The following is a 24,972-nucleotide window of genomic DNA, read 5'->3' on the forward strand; positions in this document are numbered from 1 at the left end:
CGTCTCAATATGGTACAAAGACAGATAAAACATAAAAAATTACATAATAGAAAATGTCAAATCTTTTTACTCAAGTAAAGCATGTAAGTTGGAGTTGTTAGAAGACATACTCGTGCACTTAGTATTAATCTATCTGTTTGCGCAATTTAATCAATTCAAAATAAGTTATAAACCTAGAAATGAAAGTGGACTTTGAATGAGTTTATTGCGCATATTGAAAGAATATTTGATTGAAAATGCTCACATGACATCTGACTATCAAGATTATTGCACCAATAAGAAAATGAAATTGATCAATAAGGACATGGACACAGGAAGCTCTTGGACTTTACAACATATGGGACAACATAAACAAGATAAAGTGATCATTTTTTATTTTGTAAAAGACTGATGGATATGTGAAGAAAGACTGTACCAAATATATCAATTGGCGTGCAAAGAAAGTGTTGCCTAACAAGCTAGTTGTCAAGTGAAGATTGAAAGATACATTTATGTGGAAAGTGACAATAAGCTATTTTGGAGGTTGTTGGTGTTTTTTTAAGCTTTATTTAAGAAATGATTTTTAATTTTCTAGTATTTGGATTTGGAAAACACTTTTGTTGCACTACTTTTTAGATAAATTTTATATTAGATTTTGTTTGGAAAAATCAAAGTTTTCCTTATTCATTTGGCAAATTAAATTTTCAAGCTTTTTCGAAATTCAACTGTGATTGATATTTGATAAGTTTTATAAATCGAACATAAATATTTAAATGACATTGAAAGTATGCATGCGTCTAATTATGAAATTAAATGGAAATTAAATTAGTATGTTGACTTTAGTGAGAGTGAGTAAATTAGAAAATAATTTTGAGAAAAAATATATTGTGCTTATATTTTCGTATGTGGCAGTATAATTCGATTATGTGATAATCTCATTTAGATTTAGATATAAGACCTTGATCATTTTATATATTTTATATTTAGTGGCAGTGCCATACATGCATGTGTTGTATAAATTTGAATATTTTATATATAATTATAATGCTGGCCAGATATTTAAGAAACTCGATATTGGATTATTAATCGGGATATGCAGTATATAAAGTGAACTAATGATTTTATGCTCACATTCAGAGATATGACATTTGAAAATCGTTGGGTATTTGGATAATGAATAAAGCTGCGGAGCTTTATCACCAAGAATGATAATTGGTCTAAGAAACTATTGAAGATCAATTGTGATAATAAAGCCGCTAAGTTATATTTAAAAAATGACTGACGTTTGTCCAAGTCAAAATATATTATTATGGAGTTTCTAGTCGTGAAGGAAATAATGCAGAGTGATTGTGTGTCAATTGAATATGTTATTGCAAACTCTATAATTGTGTCCAAGTCAAAATATATTAATATGGAGTTTCTAGTCGTGAAGGAAATAATGCAGAGTGATTGTGTGTCAATTGAATATTTATTGCAAACTCTATAATTGTGGATGTGTTTGTCATGGGATGGTAGCCCAAGATATTATGGGCAAGTGACACACATTAGTGTTATCTATGTAAATGATTTGCTCGTAGAGTGAGAGTTTGTATTCGATTTGAGTATTAAATATTTGACATGATTTAATTTTCTGTTTAGACTAAGATTTAGTTGAATTACACTGAAATAAAATGATGACTTTTATTTAGGTGTGACATTTTGTTGAAAGTATGTTATTTGGCTATTTGAATAATCAGGAAGACTAGTTGAAATTACATGTTTTTATTATTAGATCACATATTCACATTTATGTATTTAATGTTACACATCCATACTATGTTATTAATTATGCTGATATTGTGATCATTGATGAGTCCAGTGATTTTAAATGTAACGATGACTGTTGTGGTTCAACATTGGTGTAATCGATATACCAGTTTGTTAAGGAATATTTTTGTTTAGGTAGCAAGAGCTCAATTGAATTTTTGCATGTACAATATTTAGATAACTTATGTGGTCCAAGTGGAAGATTGTTGGTTAACTATTACATGGGCTTACATAATTTAGCTAATTATAAATTTACAAATTGTCTAATAAAATATCAATTTAAGTGATATAATTAGTTATAAGTTTCCAATTATTAAATAAATTATTATGATCCACCTTATGTATAAAAACTCAGCTCAATTAAGTTTTTTATGACATATCGAAGACTTGCAAGATTATATAAAGTTATGATTCACGAAACACAATAATGATACAAAATATATATGCAATATACATATTACACACTTATCTCCTACTACCATCTAAGGAAAGAAATAGGTGGTCGAATATCTTTTGTTTAGAAGATCCATAACTCTCAGCGCTAGATCAATCAATAGATTATGATATATATTTATTGTTATTTATATTTTATGATAATTTGACAGAATCGCAAGATTTATAGATTTTATTAAATCTCTAATATGAGAAGTTTTGAATTTAACGGACATAATTCTTCATGAAATGGTGCAAACTGTTTCCAACATTTCATGATTGAGGCGCCACATCCATTCATGAATTCATCTTTGCCAAGTTTGAAGCACTTGACTCACTTGGAATTGAGCTACAATGATTTTCAAGGGATTCAGATACCCAACTTCATCGGTTCGAAACTTGGATTTCTTGATCTCTCTGAAGCTGGATTTGGAGGAGAATCCCACAGGAACTCGAAAATCTGTCGAGTTTAAGGTATCTTGATCTTTCGAGTAATCATTTCAACTCCTTAGTACCTCATTGGATCCAAAATCTGAGCAATTTGGTTCATTTGGACCAGGGTTCGCCAGAACGGCCGCATAACGGCCGGAACGGGAACGGTGGCCACCGTTCCAAAGTTCCAGGCCAAATCGTTTATTGTATTGTAGCGGCGTTATGTGGCGTTTTATCGGCCGCATAACGGGAAAGTGGAACGGAATTGGTGGAACGGAACGCAAGTTGCGACGGATTTGTTTTGAAGCGTCGCTACTAGTAAAACCGTCGCTAAAATTCGTCCGAAGTCGCGCACTTGCGCCCCCCAACCTCGCGCCTTTGCGCGTGTTGGGCAGAAAGTAGGGCGCATATGCGCCCGAAAAGTCGCACATATGCGCCCCCAAATCTGTAGAAAAAAAAAAGAAACGTGTTTGTAGGCACTAAAAGTTTTCTTCTTTCCTTATCATTCCATCGATTCAAGCCGTCTTCTCTCCAAGGTTTTCTCTCCCTCATATTCTACCTCAAGCTCAAGGATTTTAGTTTATTGTTTAGATTTTCCCATCTCAATTTACAAGCTTCAAGGTAAGAAGTCTATATTCTTGACTTGATTGAGGGTTTAAGAAATTGAAGGTAATTGATGGTTTCGTTGAGTTCTTTGATTGTTGGGAAGGATTAATGGTTGAATTCATGTCTTTTGTTGTAGGATTCCCTTCAAGAACATCTAAGCAATCATTTGGTTGGGTAGTAAGTAGAAACTTCTCCTTATACTCACATGATGAATATATGTACATAACCCATGTTTATTGATAATTAGCTCTTTTCATTGGTATATATTTTTATCTATATATTGTCATATGTTCATTGTTCAAGGATTTTTATTGAGTTCATTGATCAAGGAATTAATAATCTATTGTGTCTGCCAAGTGTTTGTTTTATTGCTTCAATGAGGTTCCTTTGATTAAAGCCAAGGAATGATAGCTTTTGAATATGTAGAATGGCTCCAAAACCCGATATTGGTTGGGAGTTCGCTCGCATCGTAGGTGATAATCGGAAGATAATAATATGCAAATTTTGTGGAAAAACCATAAACGGAGGAATTAAGAGATTCAAAGAACATATTGCACTTGTTAGTGGAAATGTTCAGGCATGTTATAAAGCTCCCAAGGAAATATCATCGATGATCAGAAAACATCTTCAAGATTCAAAAACAAAAATAAATATATTGAAAAAGAAAAAAGAACTTGGCTTAGAATCAATTCAACAAAGCGTTCATGGATTGGAAAGTGAAAGTAGTGGTGAAGACGCTTCAGAAGATATTGAAACTCAACAATTGCGAAAAGCGTTGAAAGAAAGTCGTAACACTAGAGCTTTCGAGGAAGAGATGCGTAACCGATATGGTCAAGGTAAACAATATATATAATTTCATTAAATCATGTGTGTATGCAATTAATAATTTATATATGCCTGATAGTAAATTTTTAATTGTAGGATTTATCGGTTCTAGTTCATCGTCTGGTTTGAAAAAAGAGATGCAACGTAGCTTTAGTGTAAAAGAAAAATCTAAATTGTCATCAAAGGGGATTGACACTTTTATGTTTCCCTCGAAGCATAAGAGTATAAAAAATTGGTTTGGTGCGGAAAAAGTTAAGGGAGTTGGAAAAGCTATTTCAAAATGGTTTATATATAATGCTATTCCATTCAACGCAGCAGATAGTGGACCATATTATCAATCTATGATTAATACCATTGCAGAAGCTGGACCTGGAATAAAAGGTCCATCGGGACGCCAAATTGGTGGGGTTTTTTTGGAAGAAGAGGTTGATGAGATAAATGGTTATCTAAATGCTTTGAAATCTAAATGGTCCAAGTATGGGTGTACGATTATGTGCGATGGTTGGAGCACACACAACAAGCATCCTATCATTAATTTTATGATTTACTGTGATCGTAATATGGTATTTCATAGTTCAGTTGATTGCACCAACAAATCAAAGACTGCTGATTTCATTTTGTCTCTAATGAATAAAGTTATTGATGAGATTGGTGAAGAAAATGTTGTGCAAGTGGTTACAGATAGTGAAGGTGCAATGAAGGCTGCAGGTGAAAGATTGATGATGGAAAGACCCCATTTGTTTTGGTCCCCTTGTGCAGCACATTGTCTTGACCTCATTTTAGAAGATGTAGGTAAGATGCAAAATGTGAAAAATGTATCGAGAAAGCCAAGCAAATCACAAGTTTCATCTATAATAGTGATAAAGTTGTGAATTTGATGAAAACATTTACCAACGATCGTGAATTGTTGAGACCAGGAATAACCCGCTTTGCTACAGAATTTATCTCAGTTGAAAGTCTTGTTCGGCATGCTTCAGATTTGAAGAGAATGTGCAATTCAACTGAGTGGGAAGAAATCAATAATACCAGTAGAAGAAGAAAAGAAGCCGAAAAAATTACAGGGATTATAATGGAAACAAGATTTTGGAAGAGAGCTCGTGATATTTGTGCTGCAATGGAACCACTTGTAAAAGTTTTAAAATTGGTTGATCAAGACAAAAAGCCAACAATGTCAATTATCTATGAAGCAATGGATAGAGCAAAATTGGCAATAAAAGAAAATACTAAAGACTGGCAATCATATTGGGATGTTATTGATAATCGGTGGTACAATCAATTACACCAACATTTGCATACTGCAGGTAATAAGATAATTTATATGATTAAATATAAAATAAAGAGCATGTCATCAAAATCATTTATATCTTCCATATTCTAGCGTATTTTCTAAATCCATTACTTCAGTATTCTTGAACTTGTGTTTATAATGACGAGGTCAGACAAGGAATAAAAGTTGTGATCGAGAGACTTGAACCAGACTTGAGTGCTCAAGCTTCGGCGATTAGTGAGGTATAAACATATACATACATATATATATATATATATATATATATATATATATATATCTATATATATATATATGTTATGTATTAATTTTTCCTACGATATATTTCATATATAAATCGTAATAAATTTTTCATTTTTTCTTTTAGATTAAATTGTTCACGGAGCATATAGGTGAATTTGGATCATCACTCGCAAAATTGGCAGTAAAAAAAAGTCTCCCAGGTTTATTGTTTCTTATTTGAATTTAGATTTTAATATAAATCGTAAATTTAAAAATATATATCTTATTATGTTATTTGTATCAGCTGAATGGTGGAATGACTATGGTGACGACGCTCCACACCTTAAAAAAATTGCAACAAAAGTTTTAAGCCAAACATGCTCATCTTCTGGGTGTGAGAGAAATTGGAGTACATGGTCTCTCATACACACAAAGCTTCGTAATCGTTTGGCTGTAGAGAAGCTACACAAATTAGTTTATGTTCATTATAACATGCGGCTCAGGGTACGAAACTTGATGTGTGGAAAAGAAGATGACGATTATTACAGCCCTATAGACCTCAACCACATTTTTCATGATGACGATATCTTAAGCGAATGGATAAGGGATAATGAACAGCCTGTTTTACAAGATGACGATTTGGCATGGCTAGATGAAGGAATTCAAAATATAGATGCTGAAGAAACCAACACAACCACTAGTGTTCAGAGTCGTGGAAAAAATAAGAAACAGGCCCAAAGGCCCAAACGTCATCAAAGTTGAAAGTAAAAGAAGTTATATCGAGAGATGATAGTGAAGATAATGATAAGAGTGGTGATAATGATGATACAGATGACGGAAATAATCAACAAGGACGTGGAAAATATCACAAATCACAAGATACAACAAATGATCAAAGTCATCAAGATGACCAACATATCGCAGGTATGACATGGGCAGAAGGAGATGAAAATTATTATGCAACACAAGATACTGATCATGGTTACCGTCCTGGAATTGAGGAACAACGTCGTTTCTTGGAAAGTTTATCAGAATTCTCTAGTGCTAGTGATAAAGAACATTCAGCTGATTCTACTCAACCATACATGGGTGTCGAAGAACATATAAGATGTCTTGGATTGGGGGGACATCGACAAATTCAAATGACAGATAATTATGGATCGATGAGTTACAATTGGGACTCTCAGCATGTTGGGTATGATCCGACTGGATATCAATCAGGTGGATATGGATATCAGGGTAATTATAATTCCACACACGATTCTTTTGATAGATCATTTGATTTTTCAACATCTGGTACACATGGAATTAGACATAGTGGATTTGATTATGGGCCGTCTCAGTATATTGGTGATAGATACAATGAATCTTCATCATCTATATGGCGTGGTGTTGGACGTCATGGTCCCGAGTATAGATCTTCAAGTACAGCTGATAGTTCTACTGTGTATCGTGGATTCGGATACTATAATCGTCGTGACGAAACACTATTACAAAATCAATCATCTCATTCTAATGATATTTCGTCATCTCAATCTAATCAATATCCCTATGGACAATCACATCAATATCCAAATGTTCGAAATCAATTTAATCTACGAGATAGTGATGAAGAATATAACAATGATCTCGCTCCTCTGCGTCACTCTTCATGATATTAGCTTTGGTATGTTATAATTTTTAGTGTGTATTTTCTTATTGTGCTATTATTGTAAAATAGTTTTGTATTGATCTATTAATTTGTAATAACTTTATATATTTTATTTTTTAGTATGATGTAATTTATATTTACATTTTTTTACCAATTTTTTGAATTTATTAATTTTTTTATACAACCGTTCCGCAACCGTTCCGCAACATAACATTGGAACTGGAACGGTCGTTGCCGTTCCAAGCACCGCAACCGTTCCGGCGAACCATGCTCGTAACTGGTAGTTGGGTGACCAAAACAATCTTTTAGGATGCAGTTCTAAAGTTTTACAGTACTTGTATTTGGACACGAATAATTTTGGCTTCGTTACCATATAATCTTGGGGAAGTATCTGAGTTAAGGGAATTAGACCTCGTAGATTATAAGCTAACTGGAACTTTGCCTATTAGTATCAGACAACTTAAAATTTTGGAATTCCTTGTTTTATCTCTTAATTTTTTGGAGGGATGTGAGAATGAATCACACATTAGAAACATCTGAAGATTGAAGATATTTCGAGCGAAATGGAAACGCCTTATCTCACAAGCCGAACCGAACTTGGATCTCTCCATTTCAAGTCACAGGCCTATCTTTGAGAAAATGGGAGTTGGCGCCTGAGTTTCTCTTTTGGATTCAGCATCTGAAACATTCGAACTAATTGAGCATAGTGCACGACAGGATTTCAGACATCATTCCATTGTGGTTTTGGAACCAAGCATTTGAGCAAGGATACCTAAATTTATCAGGAAATTCCATACATGTACCTATCCCAAGTCTGTCAAATTTTGGCTAGCTACGGTAAAAATGCAGCAGCTGACTTGAAGTGCAACTTCATAACCGGCCCATTGCCAATTGTTTCTTCAAATATAAAGATGTTAGATCTTTCTGAAAATCAGATTTCGGGATCTATGCAAAATTTCCTATGCAGCAACCTAATCAAGAAAACGAGCTTGAAATTCTTGATCTTGTTTCAACCGATTGTCTGGAGAAATACCCGACTGTTGGATGAACTGGTCTAGATTGAGAGTTTTAAGGTTATAATCCAATTTCAATCTTTCTGGTGAAATTCCGAGCACGGTAAGATTCTTGACCGGCCTAGAATCATCGGCAGAACAATCTTTCAGGGACATTGCCTTCAATTGTGAATGAGTTAGCTGGTCTGAAGGTCTTGTACTTGGGGCGTAACCATTTTACCAGAGGAATACCAAAATGGATCAATGAACTCTCCAAATTAGTCGCCTTCAACGAGTTTTTTGGGACAGATTCAAGATGAAATATGCCTTCTTGATTCTCTCCAAGCATTGGACTTGGCAAGTAACAGCTAATCAGGGAGAATATCGATATGTTTCGACCGTTTCAGTTTGATGGCCGGAAAAAAAACCTCCAACTGATCATATATATTACTCCGTAGAAGACACATTTGGGGGCCTTCCGGATAACCAATTCCCGGTGATGAAACGAAGATTTGCAAACTATAGCACTCATCTTCAACTAGTGCTAACTGTAGACCTTTCGGATAACGGCCTATCTGGAACAATCCCAACTCAGATCACCAAGCTTGTCAAATTAATGTCATTGATCCTGTCAGGTAACTCGTTAACCGGTTCCATTCTTGTTAGAAAAATACGATCTTGTTTGGATTGCGATATCGCTTTCTTTAAAGAAATATTGTCCCTGCCTGGCTAATTTGAGATTTTTGCGATGGAGAGGAGAGTGAGGGATCTTTTCTATCAAGTGACAAATCTGAGATTTTTGCGAGTGTTCTACTTGGTTTGATATTTCACATGTATTAGATATTGTTCAAATTTGTACAAATTATAAATGTGAGGTAAATTTTTTCTTCTATCGTTTTTTTGTTTGTTAGTTTGTTATGTGATGTGCTAATGTGAGTTGCTGTCTAATGAAACTAGAAAATAATTTATACAACAAATCTATGGAACACGGTTTCTGTTGAAATAATATATTTGAATATTGAAAAAGTAATAGTTGAATATTTAAATGTTGAAAATAAGAGTTGTAAAGTTAGAAATTTGTGTGTGATGATGTAGGTAATGATGTATTTTATTTTTGGATTATGTGTAATAAAACTCTATAAATAGATCTCTCATTTGTGAAGAAAATCACAATTGAGTAGAGAGAAAAATATTATAAAGTGTGTAGTTTGGTAAATTTTGAGAGTTTGAGATTTTTACTTTTTACCATAAATTTTTACTTTTTCACAACACGTTATCAGCACGAAGCTCTAAAAGTCCTACATACTTTTCCAAGCTCCAAACAGAAGAAAAAGGTAACAAAAGTAATTATATTTATTTTACTGTTATTTATTTATTGTGTATTTTATTTAATATACAATATAATGTTATTATGAGAAATAATAAAAATAAATTTTTCATAAACTTGTTATAAATCCTGGGAGGATGTTAAGACGACATCCCACACTCCCGGTAAGGGATACGACAAGTATAAAAGCCTATAAGATTTTTTAAACAAAATAAATTATGACACTAATTATAATATTATGATATGATATACATAATTATTTAAACATATCTAATATTATATATACCATATTATTACCATAAAATTATACAAATATATACCTTTATTTTTTTGTACACCAACGGTCATAAATGGTAAAAAACGGCTAGTTTTTGCCCTATAAATATGATCTCACAAACACATTCAATCACTCCAACTTTATCTTCTTCTCTAAAAATTATTCATCATCAAATTTTTCGAAGAAAAAAGAAGATGACTTTCTCAAGGATATTTTTAATTATTTTGGTTATCATACTCACGAGTCTTGTATTTATCGGAGAATATCCTCCTCGTGCGTTTTCTTTATTTTTACAAATACTTGTACTTGTTGTTTATCCGTTACTTTGTATTGCAATATTTATTAACTAATAAAATGCAATCATGTCAAATTTAACAAAGCTCGAATTTATTGCGCTCGACATCACGGGAAAGAATTATATGTCATGGACTCTAGATGTAGAAATGCATCTTGAGTCATTGGGTCTAAGCGAGACCATTAAAGAAAATGGCATATGCACGTCACAAGAAAAGGCAAGAGCCATGATATTTTTGCGTCGACATTTCGACGATGGATTGAAATGTGAATATCTGACTGAAAAAAATCCCATGGCTTTGTGGAAGGGATTAAAAGAAAGATTTGAACATATAAGGGAAGTTATACTTCCGACCGCCCGGGATGAATGGAATACACTGAGATTCCAAGATTTTAAAAAAGTCAGTGATTACAATACGGCGATGTATATAATAATCTCGCAATTAAAATTTTGTGGACATGAGGTCACAGAATCTGAGATGCTTGAAAAAACATTTTCCACATTTCATGCATCAAATATTACTCTGCAGCAACAATATAGAGTACGTGGATTTGCGAGATATTCTGAGCTCATCGCCTGTCTTCTTGTGGCAGAAAAGAACAATGAGCTATTAATGAGAAATCATCAGTCCCGACCCACTGGATCAACAGCATTTCTCGAAGTAAATGTTGTAAGTAAAAATGAATTTAAACCTGGAAACCAAAATCAATTTCAAAGACAAGGTTTTGGTCGAGGTCGAGGTCGTGGACGTGGACGTGGACGTGGGCGTGGAATTGGTCGTGGTCGTGGATGCGGCCGTGGTTTTGAAAATAATAGAGATAATTATTTTTATAACTCATCTCAAAAGAGCGTCCCAAACCATCCATTGAAAAGGCATCATGAGAATACAAGTGTTAATGAGAATCACTCAAAAAGATATGAAAGTTCTTGTTACAGATGTGGTACTCCAGGACATTTGTCCAAAGTTTGTCGAGCCCCTGAGCACCTTTGTAAACTTTATAAAGAATCATTAAAGGGGAAAGAAAAGGAGACCAACTTTACTGAACGCAGTGACCGTTTGAGTGATTCAACTCATTTTGATGCTGGTGATTTTATGAATGATTTCTCAGGAAATGATCAACATGTTGGTGGGATAGAAATGAACAATTTTGATGCTACAGATTTTCTCAATGATTTCTCTGAAAATGAACAATTTAATGGTAGAATATAAATGTACAATAATTTATTTTTCATGTATTCATGTAATAATGTTTTTGTACAATTATGATATGTGTTATATTTACATATGTATTTTCAGTAATTTTATTTCATTGCATATTTTTTGAAGTTCAAATATGGAAAATGCTATGAGCAAAGCTGAAGTTTGCATACCCGATAGTGGTACAACGCACACTATCCTCCGAGATAAAAGATATTTCTTGGAACTAAAACCAACAAAAACAACGGTGAATACAATATCAGGTCCTGTAGACTTGATTAAAGGATGTGGTAAAGCACAATTTTTGTTACCTAATGGTACAAAATTTTTTATCAATGATGCTTTATATTCACCACAATCGAAAAGAAATTTGTTGAGTTTTAATGATATATATTCTCATGGGTATGATACTCAAACAATGAATGAAGGGAATGAGAAATATATGTGCCTTATCACATATAAATCAGGCAAGAAATATGTGATTGAAAAACTACCAATGCTCCCTACTGGATTGCATTATACATATATAAGTCCCATTGAATCAAACATGGTAGTTGATAATTCTTCGATATTAACCAATTGGCATGATCGATTGGGACATCCTGGTTCAACAATGATGCGAAGAATTATAGAAAATACACATGGTCATCCACTGAAAGACCAGAAGATCTTTCAGAATAATAAGTTTCAATGTAAATCATGTTCTCTTGGAAAACTTATTATAAGACCATCACCGGCCAAAATCCAAACTGAATCACCAATGTTTCTTGAACGTATTCAGGGTGATATTTGTGGACCAATCCATCCACCATGTGGACCATTCAGATACTTTATGGTATTGATTGATGCCTCCAGCAGATGGTCACATGTATGTTTATTGTCAACTCGAAATGTTACATTTGCAATATTACTTGCTCAAATAATAAAATCGAGGAATCAGTTTCCCGATTATACAATCAAGAATATTAGACTTGATAATGCTGGTGAATTTACTTCCCAGACTTTCAATGATTATTGTATGTCTATGGGAATCATTGTTGAGCATCTTGTTGCTCATGTACATACACAGAATGGATTGGCTGAATCATTGATTAAACATCTACAAATGATTGCTAGACCAATGATTATGAAAACAAAGCTCCCTATTTCTATATGGGGACATGCAATTTTACATGCTGCTTCATTAATTCGCATCAGACCAAGTGCATATCATAAATACTCCCCATTACAGCTTGCATTTGGTAAAGAACCAGACATTTCTCATCTGAGAATTTTTGGATGTATGGTGTATGTGTCTATTGCACCACCACAACGAAAGAAAATGGGACCTCAAAGAAAGATTGGAATTTATATCGGTTATGATAGTCCATCAATCATTCGATATCTTGAACCTCAGACAGGCGACGTGTTCACAGCACGTTTTGCTGATTGTCATTTTAATGAGGAAATCTTCCCAATGTTAGGGGGAGAACAGAAACATACCGAAAAAGAAATTACATGGTATGTATCATCATTGTTACATCTGGATCCAAGAACAAAACAATGTGAAAAAGATGTACAACAAATTGTACACTTGCAAAGAATAGCAAATCAAATACGAGATGCATTTGCAGACACAAAAGGGGTAACTAAATCATATATACATGCTGCAAATGCCCCTGCTCGAATTGAAATTCCAAAGAAACAAATGGAAGATACTCATGATGTCATTAAACGCCTGAAGCGTGGAAGGCCAGTCGGTTCCAAGGATAAAAATCCTCGAAAAAGAAAATTCATAGAGAAACACGATGATCACAAAATAAAGAATGATGTTTCTGAAGAAACACATGATGATCACAAAATAGAGAATGGTGTTCCTGAAGAAACACATGATGATGAAAATGCTCTGTCAGAACCACAAACTGACGAGAATCATGAAATCTCTATCAATTACATTAATACTGGAAAAATATAGAACAGCAAATATATAGATGAAATTGATGATATATTTTCTTATAATGTGGCAATCGACATCATAAATGATAACGAAGATCATGAACCAAAATCTTTTGGTGAATGTAAAAATCGGTAGGATTGGATAAAATGAAAAGATGCCATCCAGGTTGAATTAGATTCGCTAAATAAACGTAATGTTTTTGGACCTATAGTCCTTACACCTGAAGGTGTAAAACTGTTGGATACAAATGGGTTTTTATTCGAAAGCGAAATGAGAAAAATGAAATAGTAAGATATAAAGCTCGACTTGTTGTACAAGGTTTTTCTCAAAGGCCTGGAATTGATTATGAAGAAACGTATTCTCCTGTGATGGATGCAATTACGTTTCGGTATTTGATTAGCTTGGCGGTATCTGAAAATTTAGAAATTCGTCTTATGGATGTTGTTACAGCTTACTTATATGGATCACTTGATAGTAATATATATATATATATATATATATATATATATATATATATATATATATATGTATATGAAAATCCCTGAAGGATTTAAGATGCCTGAAGCACAAAGTTCAAAACCCAGGGAATGTTATTCTGTGAAATTACAAAGATCATTATATGGGTTAAAGCAATCAGGTCGAATGTGGTATAATCGACTAAGTGATCACTTGATGAAAAAGGGATATGCAAATAATTCAATATGCCCTTGTGTTTTCATTAAGAAAACAACATTCGGATGCGTAATTATTGCTGTATATGTTGATGATTTAAACATCATTGGAACGAATAAGGAAATTCAAGAAGTTGTGTCATACTTGAAGAAGAATTTGAAATGAAGGATCTTGGAAAAACCAAGTATTGTCTGGGTTTACAAATTGAACAAAAAGAATGTGGAATGTTTGTTCACCAGACAAATTATACAGAAAAGATCCTTAAACGTTTTAATATGGATAAAGCAAATCCTTTAAGTACTCCAATGGTTGTTAGATCATTAAACATAGAAAAAGATCCATTCCGTCCATGTGAAGATGATGAAGATATTCTTGGTCCAGAAGTACCATATCTAAGTGCCATCGGTGCCCTTATGTACCTTACAAATTGTACAAGGCCTGATATATCTTTTGCCGTGAATCTGTTGGCAAGATTTAGCACATATCCAACAAAGAGACACTGGAACGGAATTAAACATATATTCCGTTATCTACGAGGAACGACAGACTTGAGACTTTTGTATTCAAAAGATGTTAATCCAAGTATAATTGGTTATGCTGATGCTGGATACTTATCTGATCCATACAAGACACGTTCCCAAACTGGATATGTATTTACTCGTGGAGGCACTGCAATATCTTGGCGTTCACAGAAACAAACGCTCGTAACAACTTCATCAAATCATGCCGAGATTATTGCACTACATGAAGCAAGTCGTGAATGTGTGTGGTTAAAATCAATGACCCAACATATCCGAATTTCATGCGGATTATCATTCGATGAGAAGCCTGTGATACTATATGAAGATAATGTTGCATGTGTTGCTCAAATGAAAGAAGGATACATAAAAAGCGACAGAACTAAACATATTCCTCCTAAGTTCTTCGCATTCACCAAAGAGCTTGAGAAGAATAAATGTATTGATATTCGTCACATTCAATCAAGTGGAAACTCATCAGATCTCTTCACAAAGGCACTACCTACGTCAATATTCAGAAAGCACATATATAATATTGGGATGCGCAATCTACAAAATTTGTGAAGAGTTGTTCATGTCAACATCAGGGGGAGTTTACGTGACTGCACTCTTTTTCCCTTACTATGGTTTTTATCCCAATGGGTTTTTCCAAGTAAGGTTTTTAACGAGGCAGTACAAAACACGTAATGAAGACATCATCGTATCATGATCATCATCACAAGGGGGAGTGTTGAAATAATATATTTGAATATTGAAAAAGTAATAGTTGAATATTTGAATGTTGAAAATAAGAGTTGTAAAGTTAGAAATTTGTGTCTGATGATGTAGATAATGATGTATTTTATTTTTGGATTATGTGTAATGAAACTCTATAAATAGATCTCTCATTTGTGAAGAAAATCACAATTGAGTAGAGAGAAAAATATTATAAAGTGTGTAATTTGGTAAATTTTGAGAGTTTGAGATTTTTACTTTTTACTATAAATTTTTACTTTTTCACAACAGTTTCCATTTTTTTCCCTTGCCTAACATATTATATGGAAAAACTAACCCACCACTATTTGATGATGTAATACGAGTCTTTTGATTAAATGAAAAATAAAAGCTCATATCCACACTAAAATATCACAAAACTCCTGTGGAAATGTTTTACCGGTCAAATTTATGAGACAAATCTCCGACCTGATTGATGAAAAATATATGTTTTATGTCAAACATGTTGTTTTTCACTGTATACGTAGATTGAGTTGACTTTTTTTACGGATATTGACCCGTGAAATCGTCAATAAAAAAAATTATTCTTAAAATATATCTTTCCAAATATCATTTATCTGGTAGTCTTAACTTTTGACGGTAACTGCCCATTAAATATTTAATAGATAAGACTTTTATCGTTGTTTTTTAATCCAAAAATCTTCAAATTTCTTGGGAAAATAAATTCTCCCGTCTTATATTTTTATTTAAAAAATTTGTGTACAATGATTGGTACTGTTTGGTCAGGCTTTCTAGTCCCTTCGTATTGGGAAGGTTTTCTAACTGAATTTGTAGTATTTTATAATCTTGTTATGAAATTGGTTTAGTTACATATCGTTAAAAACTAAAAATAATGTAATATGAATCGTGACATTTAGAGAAAAAGGTAAAATAAAGACAAAACTATCAAAGAAAACGTTTGAAAGAATTCTTAGAGGCTAATTTGCGTGAACGAGTTTCTGACCTTGTGTGTAGTTATAGATACATCATCCAAGAACAAGTCAAGGTTGCTTAGCTAATACAAGGTTCGGAGCGCACCGGATAAAATTTGAGATAATGTAATAGTCTGTAAATCACATTAATTAGATAATCATATTGAATAAGTATTGTGTGACAAACTCGTCCAAAAAATTATTGATAGAAAAATCAAACTTATAAATATTAACCAAAACGTGATTGTTGGATTAGTTATATGTGGTTACAACATATGAACAATGATTGATATATAAAGTTATTTGGGAAAAACTACTCTAAAATCTATTTTTTCTATAAAAGAAATGAGATTAATAGAAAAAAATAATTTTCATCGATTTTTTTATAAAATAAATTATCAAAATACATATTAAAAATTACCAAAATACATAATTTACAAAATGGTTACCATTTCTCACAAAACGAAGAAAACCAATAGGAAAACTAATAAAAGCAAAAGGAAGTATCGGATGCAGAAAACTAAACCATCCGTGTAAAATGCGCACATCTCCGCCTCCGCCGCAGCTTGACTCGGATTCCGCGCAGGACTCAGCGGAGCACCGTCTCCGTGAGGCAGAGGAGCGGCTCAAGGAAGCGATTAAGGACCTGCAACGCCGGAAGATAGGAGCTCAGGGAGGACTCCACCCGCCGTGCGACCACGCTGATGAGTCTTGCGTCGCCAATGCCGTCGGAAACCTCTGCCAGAGTTTTCTGTTATCGTACGGTATTCGGGTGGGGATCGGGATTCTCCTTCGGGCGTTTAAACTGGTTCGCCTGAAGTCATATTCATCTCTCCTTGATCTCAAGGTTTAGCTATATGTTTCTCTTTTTTTTAAGTTTGTTTGTTTGATTCTCTAGAAAGTTGATTACTTGATGCATTTTTCAGTGTAATCGCCAAATTTTTGGAATAAAAGTTTGATCTTTGTCATTTTGACCAAAAAAGTGTGGCAGTCTGTGATTCATATTCAGCAACATATATGTGCTTCAGAAAATGCGTTTCTGTGGATGTATTTATCGCTGCAATGGTTTACCTACTTTGACTATCATCATGATAACATAGAAATATTGTGTATAAAACGGGCAAGACAGGGAATTGTGTGGTAAGGTTAGCTTAAGAGGTTGTAATGAGATTCGGGAAATCTGCAAAGGTTTGGGGTTCTGGTGGCAACCGATAATGGTAGAATGAATAGCACAACATGAACGTGTTAACTGGGGTCTGGGAGGTATTAAAATTGATGCAAAGAGAATGTCATAAGTAGTCCAAAATCAAATTTAGATGGAAAACAAACTCTGTAGTCAACAATGGTCGATTGAGGAATTTTATAACAATAAGATTTAGAGTTGGAAGAAATAAAAAACCGATTATGGATGAATCTTTATGCGCATAAGCGTGCTGTTCCCGGATTTGATAGAAGATATGTACTTGTTAGAGTGTGCTATGTACTTGGAAGAGTTTTATTATTTGCTGGTTGGGGTTATTTAATATTTTGGTGACCTATTTATTTGATTGCAGCAACTTGTATCTGAGAAAGACCTTATAGTGAGAGAGGAAGCATGCCGAATTGGTTTGCTTTTTGGAGGATTGACTGGTTCCTACCATGCTCTTAGGTGTTTGCTGAGAAAGCTTAGAAAGAAAGAGACACCAATGAATACGTAAGTTAACATTTATCGCTCATTTACTTGGTTTTTGACTGCACGTTACTTGATGATGTTATGTCCTTGAAGAAAATCTCAAAGTTCTTGATTTGGTATTATCTCTTTGTTTGAGCCTTTAATTTTTTAAATAGATTTTCGTTGTATTATTTATCCATCTCCGTATGTATGACATTGTTAAAGGGGATGATGGGGCAGATTTTTAGCTGGTGCAGTCTCAGGATTATCTATCTTAGCATTAGATGATTCAAGCCGTAGGCGTACGCTCGCTTTATATCTTTTGGCTAGGCTTGCTCAGGTATGAGTACAATTTTCCTAGTTTTTCTTCCAGTGTATGAGGTACTATGACTGCTTTTGCATGTTTTTACTTTGTCTAAATTATATGATCACTTATCTAGTGTGCATATAACTCGGCTAAATCCAACAACAAGTTCCACCTTTGGGGAAGCCATTGGAGTCATGGTGACACTCTGCTTTTTTCGATAGCCTGTGCACAAGTAATTGACTTATCACTTTCTGAAAGTCTCAATTGTAACTGTTGTTTTCTTTTGGTCAATATTCTGTTTTAGGGTCATGATCTCTGGTATAAGCTCTAGAACATATTATCACACTACAAATTATCTTTGTTTGTTACAGAGGATGCTCAATTTCGATTCCTTTTTCTAATGCAGTTCTTTTGTTGTCGATTTTCTAATTATAAGCACATTTCAGGTTATGTATGCTTTTGTTATGCGCCCTGAAAGCATGCCAAAATCATATCAAGATTTCATTCAGAAAACGGGTCCAGTTGCTGCACCAGTGTACAAAGCTGTGAGGGATTGCTGTAGAGGTTCTCCAGTAGATATTACCTCACTATCTACTTACTTGTCCAACAGAAGAGTATTTAGCACTGTGAAATTGGATGAGTTTCCGGATATTGTTCCTTGCTCTATTATCCACCCTAATACTGACTCGTGCTTATTTCACAATGCAAATGCTGCCAGAGATACCTTCAGGAAAACTTTTCCTCTATATTTCTCTTTGACATTTGTGCCCTTTGTTGTTCTGCGCATGCAAAAGGTACATCCTCTCATTATTAATGTTCAAAATCATGCCTTTGTAGTTTTCGCTGTCCATTCATTTTTTATCAAAAATTTTATGAGGTTTGACCAAATAATATGTGTTATATTCGACAAAAAGTCCGAGGGGGATCAAATAAACTGTACACATTTTCGATATAATAATTTCAAGTTACCTGTTCTAGGCTTTTAATTAGAAGATGATGGAGAGCTTATTTTCCATTTAATCATTGCACTTTTGTGTAAGAATACACCTTTACTGCTCTTCCTTGTACATTTTGGAAGAGGATATTGATTATTTCTTTGTCCGAGCAAATATTCAAAAAGCGTCTCTATTTTGCATTTATCGTGTTAGCAAATGGAAGAATCTCTGTTAATATCTTAACGAGTTTGGAAAATATTTGGACTTATCTCCTCTATGGTATATAGACTCTGTAAAAATGAGATTTACTAGATGATTTTGCCTTCAGTGTTGTAAGTTATGTAACCGTGTTCCTAGCTAAGTTCTAGTCAATGCAAGTTCTCATAATCGCTTAGTGGGTAATTATGTATTGTCTCTTTTCAAAGTTTATGGATGCTCCAGTTCGAACCTGTTGGCTTGCTGTTAAAGGTGCTGTGCGCTCTACAACGTTCTTATCTGCTTTTGTTGGCATCTTTCAGGTACCATTTCCTGCTGCTTCATTTATATAACATTCAGCCATCATAACTGTACTGATTAACATATCCCGGCAACAAAAGGGGGTAATATGCATGCACAGAAAAGTGGCATTGAAGGACCACAAGCTCTTGTATTGGCTTGCAGGGGGGATCTCTGCCCTGTCTGTGCTATTGGAAAAGAAAGCTAGACGTGGGGAGTTGGCCTTGTATGTTCTTCCTCGAGCTGGAGAATCTTTATGGTATATCTTAGTGAATCGCCATTTGCTTCCAGATATAAAAAATGCTGAGGTACAAAGGACTCTCCTTTATCTCGTTAAATTAGTTGGGGAATTCTACCAATGCTTTACAGTATTTATTGTTGAAATGCGTTTGAGTGTATTAAGGTTATGCAATTCCTGATATGCTGAAAAGATGCTTATTCCCTCTGCTTGATAAGACCAATATCCAGTATCAACAATTTTTATTCCCTTTTCTTGTCCTAGAAAAGTTTAATCTTTTTTTCCAAAATTCCTTCTTCTCAATCGTACGAAAGAGTCTCCCTCAAAATATAGTCCAATTTTACGGGAGTAGTTGAATCCCTGGCACAACTAATGGTTTAATTATTATCGGCTCTTAGCAAAATGATCACAAAGATGTGGAGAAACTACTTTGTGGTGTGGTAATTAACCACATTCTTTTCACTGCCAGATTAATTAAGCAACGGTGTGATTATCTAATAAAAAATAATTGAAACACACTTGTGAACTGTGTTCGAGTCCGAATTCAAAAGTGTATTATTCTATCCCTGAGCTAACTTTTATTCTCAAATATCCTAGGTGGCTTTGTTCTGTGCATGCATGGGTGGAATCATGTATTACTTAGAACACGAACCAGATACCATGGCTCCATTTCTTAGGGGCCTGATTCGCCGCTTCCTTGCGAGTAAAATCAGTAATCCAGGCCCATCAGCAAGTCGAAACGCCTCTTACGCATATCTACACACATTGGATGCCATAAAAAAGCCACAGATGCAGGATGGCCGAGAGGACGAAAGTTCATCTTCTCAAAAATACAATCTTGAATCTATTCCTGGACTCTGAGCTTGTTTTTCTCAATTGCTCAGCTGTGACAGCTATTATTTTAGGTATTGATTCGAAGACATTCATTGTTGGCAAGAGAGTTCTGTTACTCTAAAGACGGAGGAGGAGGAGATTGAAAGTAATCTTGTCGTCCCGCCTTCGTAAAAGTAGTCATCATCCCCTTTTAACCGCGACGGGCCAATTTTTTTTTCAGTTCTTCATAAAACTGAATGTTAGGTGAAGATTTGAGGGTAATTTCATGATATGTAAATATTGCCAACTCCCATCTATATTAAGATCAAACTGAACTTTAGTATGATTAGAGGACTTCTATTGATGAGTCAATTGCAGTATTGTAATGCATTCGTATCTCTGATGTGTGGTACGATTTATGTTTTTGTTCTCGTTCTTCTTTCGCGATTTTCAACTCAATTTTTTTAAATCATATGGAATATAAAGTGAATCTATCGTCATGAAAGTTGGAATAACCTTTGGATTAATCAACTTGGGAATATATATAATCCACCATTTTCACGAGTTTAATTCAAATTATTCTCAGAGTTGGTCTCATATGAGATTGTCTCATGGGTCATAATCTGTGAGACGAGTCAACCTTACCCATATTCACAATAAAAAGTAATACTCTTAGCATAAAAAGTAATATTTTTTTATGAGTGATCCAAATAAGAGATCCGTCTCACAAAAACGACCTGTGAGACCGTCTCACACAAATTTTTGTCTTATTCTCAATATTATTTATATCTTTTTTTGGTTATGGTTGCCTCTCTTTTTTGAGTGAGTCTTATGTGAGACCGTCTCACGGATCTTAATCTGTGAGATGGGTCAACCTTACTCATATTCATAATAAAAAGTAATACTCTTAGCATAAAAAGTAATACTTTTTCATGGATGACCCAAATAAGAGATCCGTCTCACACATATGACCCGTGAGACCGTCTCACACAAATTTTTGCCCTCTTTTTTATGTGATGATTTGATTTTCAATTTTCACATATATTTGTATTATCGTGAAAAGGAAAAAATAAATTTGGATCTTAAAAAACATGATTTTATTTATTTATTATTATTATTATTGAGACGTAATCGCGTGAGAACTCATGGTTCACCGATGTCTACTTTGTACGGAGGTAAATTTGGCCCGCCGACATCTGAAGTCAATTCACGTCTTCCAGCATTTCTGGGTGCGCAGATGGCATGTTTAATTTTATTATTATAATATTTCTTATAAAATTGGATAATAATTACTGTGTTAATGATATCTTTTTAAAAAAAATTAAGTTCGTCATGTTCATAAAAAATTATTGTTTAATCAATTTATATAATGAATATAACAAAAACTTGTGTGAGAGGGTCTCACGAGTCGTATCTGTGAGACAGATCTCTTATTTGAGTCACCCATGAAAAAGTATTACTTTTTATGCTAAAAGTATTTGACTCGTATCACAGATTATGATCCGTGAGACGGTCTCACATGAGACTCACTCAATGAATATTGGACCTTTGTAATTTGATATGAATATTATAATTAGTGTGTTTGTACATATTGTTGTGACAAAAAATCTATTTTCTATTAAACTTAATTTCAATAAAAAAAATGTAATAATATTATGATAGAAAAAAGAAATTTGTTTTGGTGTTGAAGAGGATGATAAAAAAGAGAAGAAATTTGATTATTATAATATATAATAGATTTTTGGTATTAAATATTTCTTTTTGAATTCGAGATATTATATTAAAATTTGAAAGTTTAAAAACGTTTTTTAACAATATTTTTATGTTACAAATTATATGATTAATTAAATAAAAAATTCAAAAGTATAATTAAAAATAAGAATATTTTATTTTGATATAATATATAAATAAAATGAAATCTACTAAAATAAATTTAATGATATTTTTTATTAAAAAATAAAATATTTTGCAATTTAAAAAAGAGTATTTTAAATTTATAAAAAACTTGATATTAAATTTAGTTACTTTAGATATCTCAAACTTATACACACACATTACGTTTCATGTAAGATCGTCTCACAAATTTATATACGTGAGATGATCTACTCGGTCCATACTTAGAGTGAAAAATAATAAGACAATATAAAAATAAAATTTTTATGAGTCGAGCCAAGTAAAAGATTCTACTCACAAAACTGATGCTTCAGACGATCTCACAATATTTTTGTAATATTTATATATAAATGACGTTAATTAATTTTTTAAATGTATTTATTTTAATAACTGGGCATAATTTATGAAAAAAATTATGAGTCTCTACAAATCTTCCAAAGTAAATGAAGAAGAGTCTATGAAAATATTTTATAACTAAGTGATTTTCTATTAGAAATTTATTAACCTGACAAAATCTATTATTTTAAAAAAGTCATTAAATCTATGCATTGAATACAAGCGACATAATTATATCGAGTACTACAATTTTAAAAAAGAAATCGGTATACATGTAATTCAATGATTGATACTTAAATCTTTCACGATTTAAAATAGATTACCCGAATATAACAGAAAATCTTCATTAATACACATTTCAGTCTTTGCAATTCACATATAGCAGAAATCTTCATAAAAAATATACATATTATAAATTCATTCGGTATCACTTTATATTTGGTTAGGTGCATTGGACGCAAGATTAACCTATTATTAATTCCCAACACGGTAATAATATTATAATATCGACTTTACAACTAATTTTAGTTTGAATTTCGAAATTTCAAGCAATCTTGCTAAATAAATTTGAAATTGATTAAAATTAAGTCAAACATATGACAAAATCCACAAGAATCATATCAAAATAAATATTAATTTCCAAAATATCACTATTTAAACACGTTTAGTCTACAAGATTTATTTATCACAAGAAACAAACAAAAAACCAGACAATTAATTTAGTACAAGAATTCAAATATCCATGGCAAGAAACAATCTTTCTTCTTTCACTGCCATTGTTTGTTTATGTCTTTGTCTATATATAATAACCGTCTATGCGATACGAGAAAACCCTAAACTCGACGATCATGGCAGAGTAAGTTCTTTCGCGTTTTTTTTAGCACGACGACGATTCAATTTAATTATATGTTATTTCTTATTAGATAATAACTAATTTGTTCATCTTACACAGGCTAAGTATTGTGTCGCGAAAAAAAACGCCCCGGATGATTTGTTAAAAGAATATATATACTATGCTTGTACGATTTTGAATTTCAATTGCAGCGTTATAAAGCCGGGTGGTTCGTGTTATCTTCCCAACACAGTAATGAATCATGCATCGTATGCGTTCGATCTCGTCTACAGAAATGCCGCCGGAAAATGCGACTGGCCTAACAATATCTCAAGAATAACGCTTGAGGATCCTTGTAAGTTATATATATATATAGTTTACGTTTTTTAAAATTAAAATTTGTGGATTAATTAGTTTCGGACTTGAATATTTAAATAGAAAAAATGTAAAGTTTGAGATACTTAGTGATCCGACTTTGTGACACTAAATTAGTTTTACGAAAATATCCTGGTCAATTTAGAAAAATAATATTTTATTTTAAAAAGTATATTCGTAATTTACTCATAATTACCATATTTCATTCACCTTCAAAAGTTCAAAAATTTACACATTATTTCAAGGAAAAAACTTGTATGAGACGGTCTCACGAGTCGTATTTTGTGAGATAGATCTCTTATTTGGGTCGTTATGAAAATTTATTACTTTTTATGCTAAGAGTATTATTTTTTTTTGTCAATATCGATATAGTTGACCATATATATATATATATATATATATATATATATATATATATATATATATATATTCTTTATTTTGTGCGAAAAATATATGGCATGTGTCGCAATTGACTAGTTCAAATAGATAAAATTTAAAATGCTGGATGTTTTTGTATAATTTCCGCGTATTGTCAATTCGAAATTGTTCTAATTTTTGGGGAAAATTAGAGATTTAAAAAGTTTGACCATTTTGGTGCAGCATATGGTAAATGCCGGTTCCCATGAGTGGTGCGGATTGCGACAAGGACGAGGACAGAATCGACCACACACATTAATTGTACTGCTAGTGAAGGAATTGTCCTAATTGCTTATTAATAAAAACTCTTCATTATCAAATATATTTACTTGTAATGGAAAGCAAATCCGATTCCAATGCTGCGAATATTGTATTTAAAATTTCAGCTTAAGTGGAATTTATTTTTTTATATATTCTAACGTATAATATATTCAACATATCACCTTAATTAAATTTAGTTAGACTTTTTACTATATTCTTTCTCAACTCAGCATACAGTTTCTTCATAAAACAATGACCTCGAGTTAACCGGCTAAAAACAT

At 33.0% G+C, this 24,972-nt stretch overlaps 1 protein-coding gene, 2 long non-coding RNA genes and 1 pseudogene across 3 annotated transcripts; all 4 read left to right on the forward strand.

Annotated features, from left to right (window-relative positions):
* The first annotated feature begins 4,206 nt into the window (after window positions 1–4,206).
* On the forward strand, window positions 4,207–6,317 carry LOC140825411 (uncharacterized). The gene is made up of 3 exons (XR_012116666.1): window positions 4,207–5,381; window positions 5,459–5,589; window positions 5,733–6,317. It is a non-coding gene; the product is annotated as an uncharacterized lncRNA (long non-coding RNA).
* Window positions 6,318–6,513: 196 nt separating this feature from the next.
* On the forward strand, window positions 6,514–8,999 carry LOC140803201 (receptor-like protein EIX2; annotated as a pseudogene).
* A 7,599-nt stretch (window positions 9,000–16,598) lies between these two features.
* Window positions 16,599–20,973, forward strand: LOC140825414 (uncharacterized). Its single transcript, XM_073187180.1, has 8 exons — window positions 16,599–16,985; window positions 17,692–17,831; window positions 18,030–18,129; window positions 18,230–18,328; window positions 18,543–18,890; window positions 19,457–19,549; window positions 19,628–19,834; window positions 20,362–20,973. Exons 1-8 carry the CDS (start codon window positions 16,677–16,679, stop codon window positions 20,623–20,625), a joined length of 1,560 nt encoding a protein of 519 aa, XP_073043281.1. The 5' UTR covers window positions 16,599–16,676; the 3' UTR covers window positions 20,626–20,973.
* Window positions 20,974–23,504: 2,531 nt separating this feature from the next.
* Window positions 23,505–24,736, forward strand: LOC140810831 (uncharacterized). The gene is made up of 3 exons (XR_012113313.1): window positions 23,505–23,662; window positions 23,759–23,993; window positions 24,614–24,736. It is a non-coding gene; the product is annotated as an uncharacterized lncRNA (long non-coding RNA).
* The last annotated feature ends 236 nt before the right edge of the window (window positions 24,737–24,972 follow it).

This window comes from Primulina eburnea, chromosome 1 (assembly GCF_022965805.1).
Source record: "Primulina eburnea isolate SZY01 chromosome 1, ASM2296580v1, whole genome shotgun sequence".
Classification (NCBI taxonomy): Eukaryota; Viridiplantae; Streptophyta; class Magnoliopsida; order Lamiales; family Gesneriaceae; genus Primulina; species Primulina eburnea.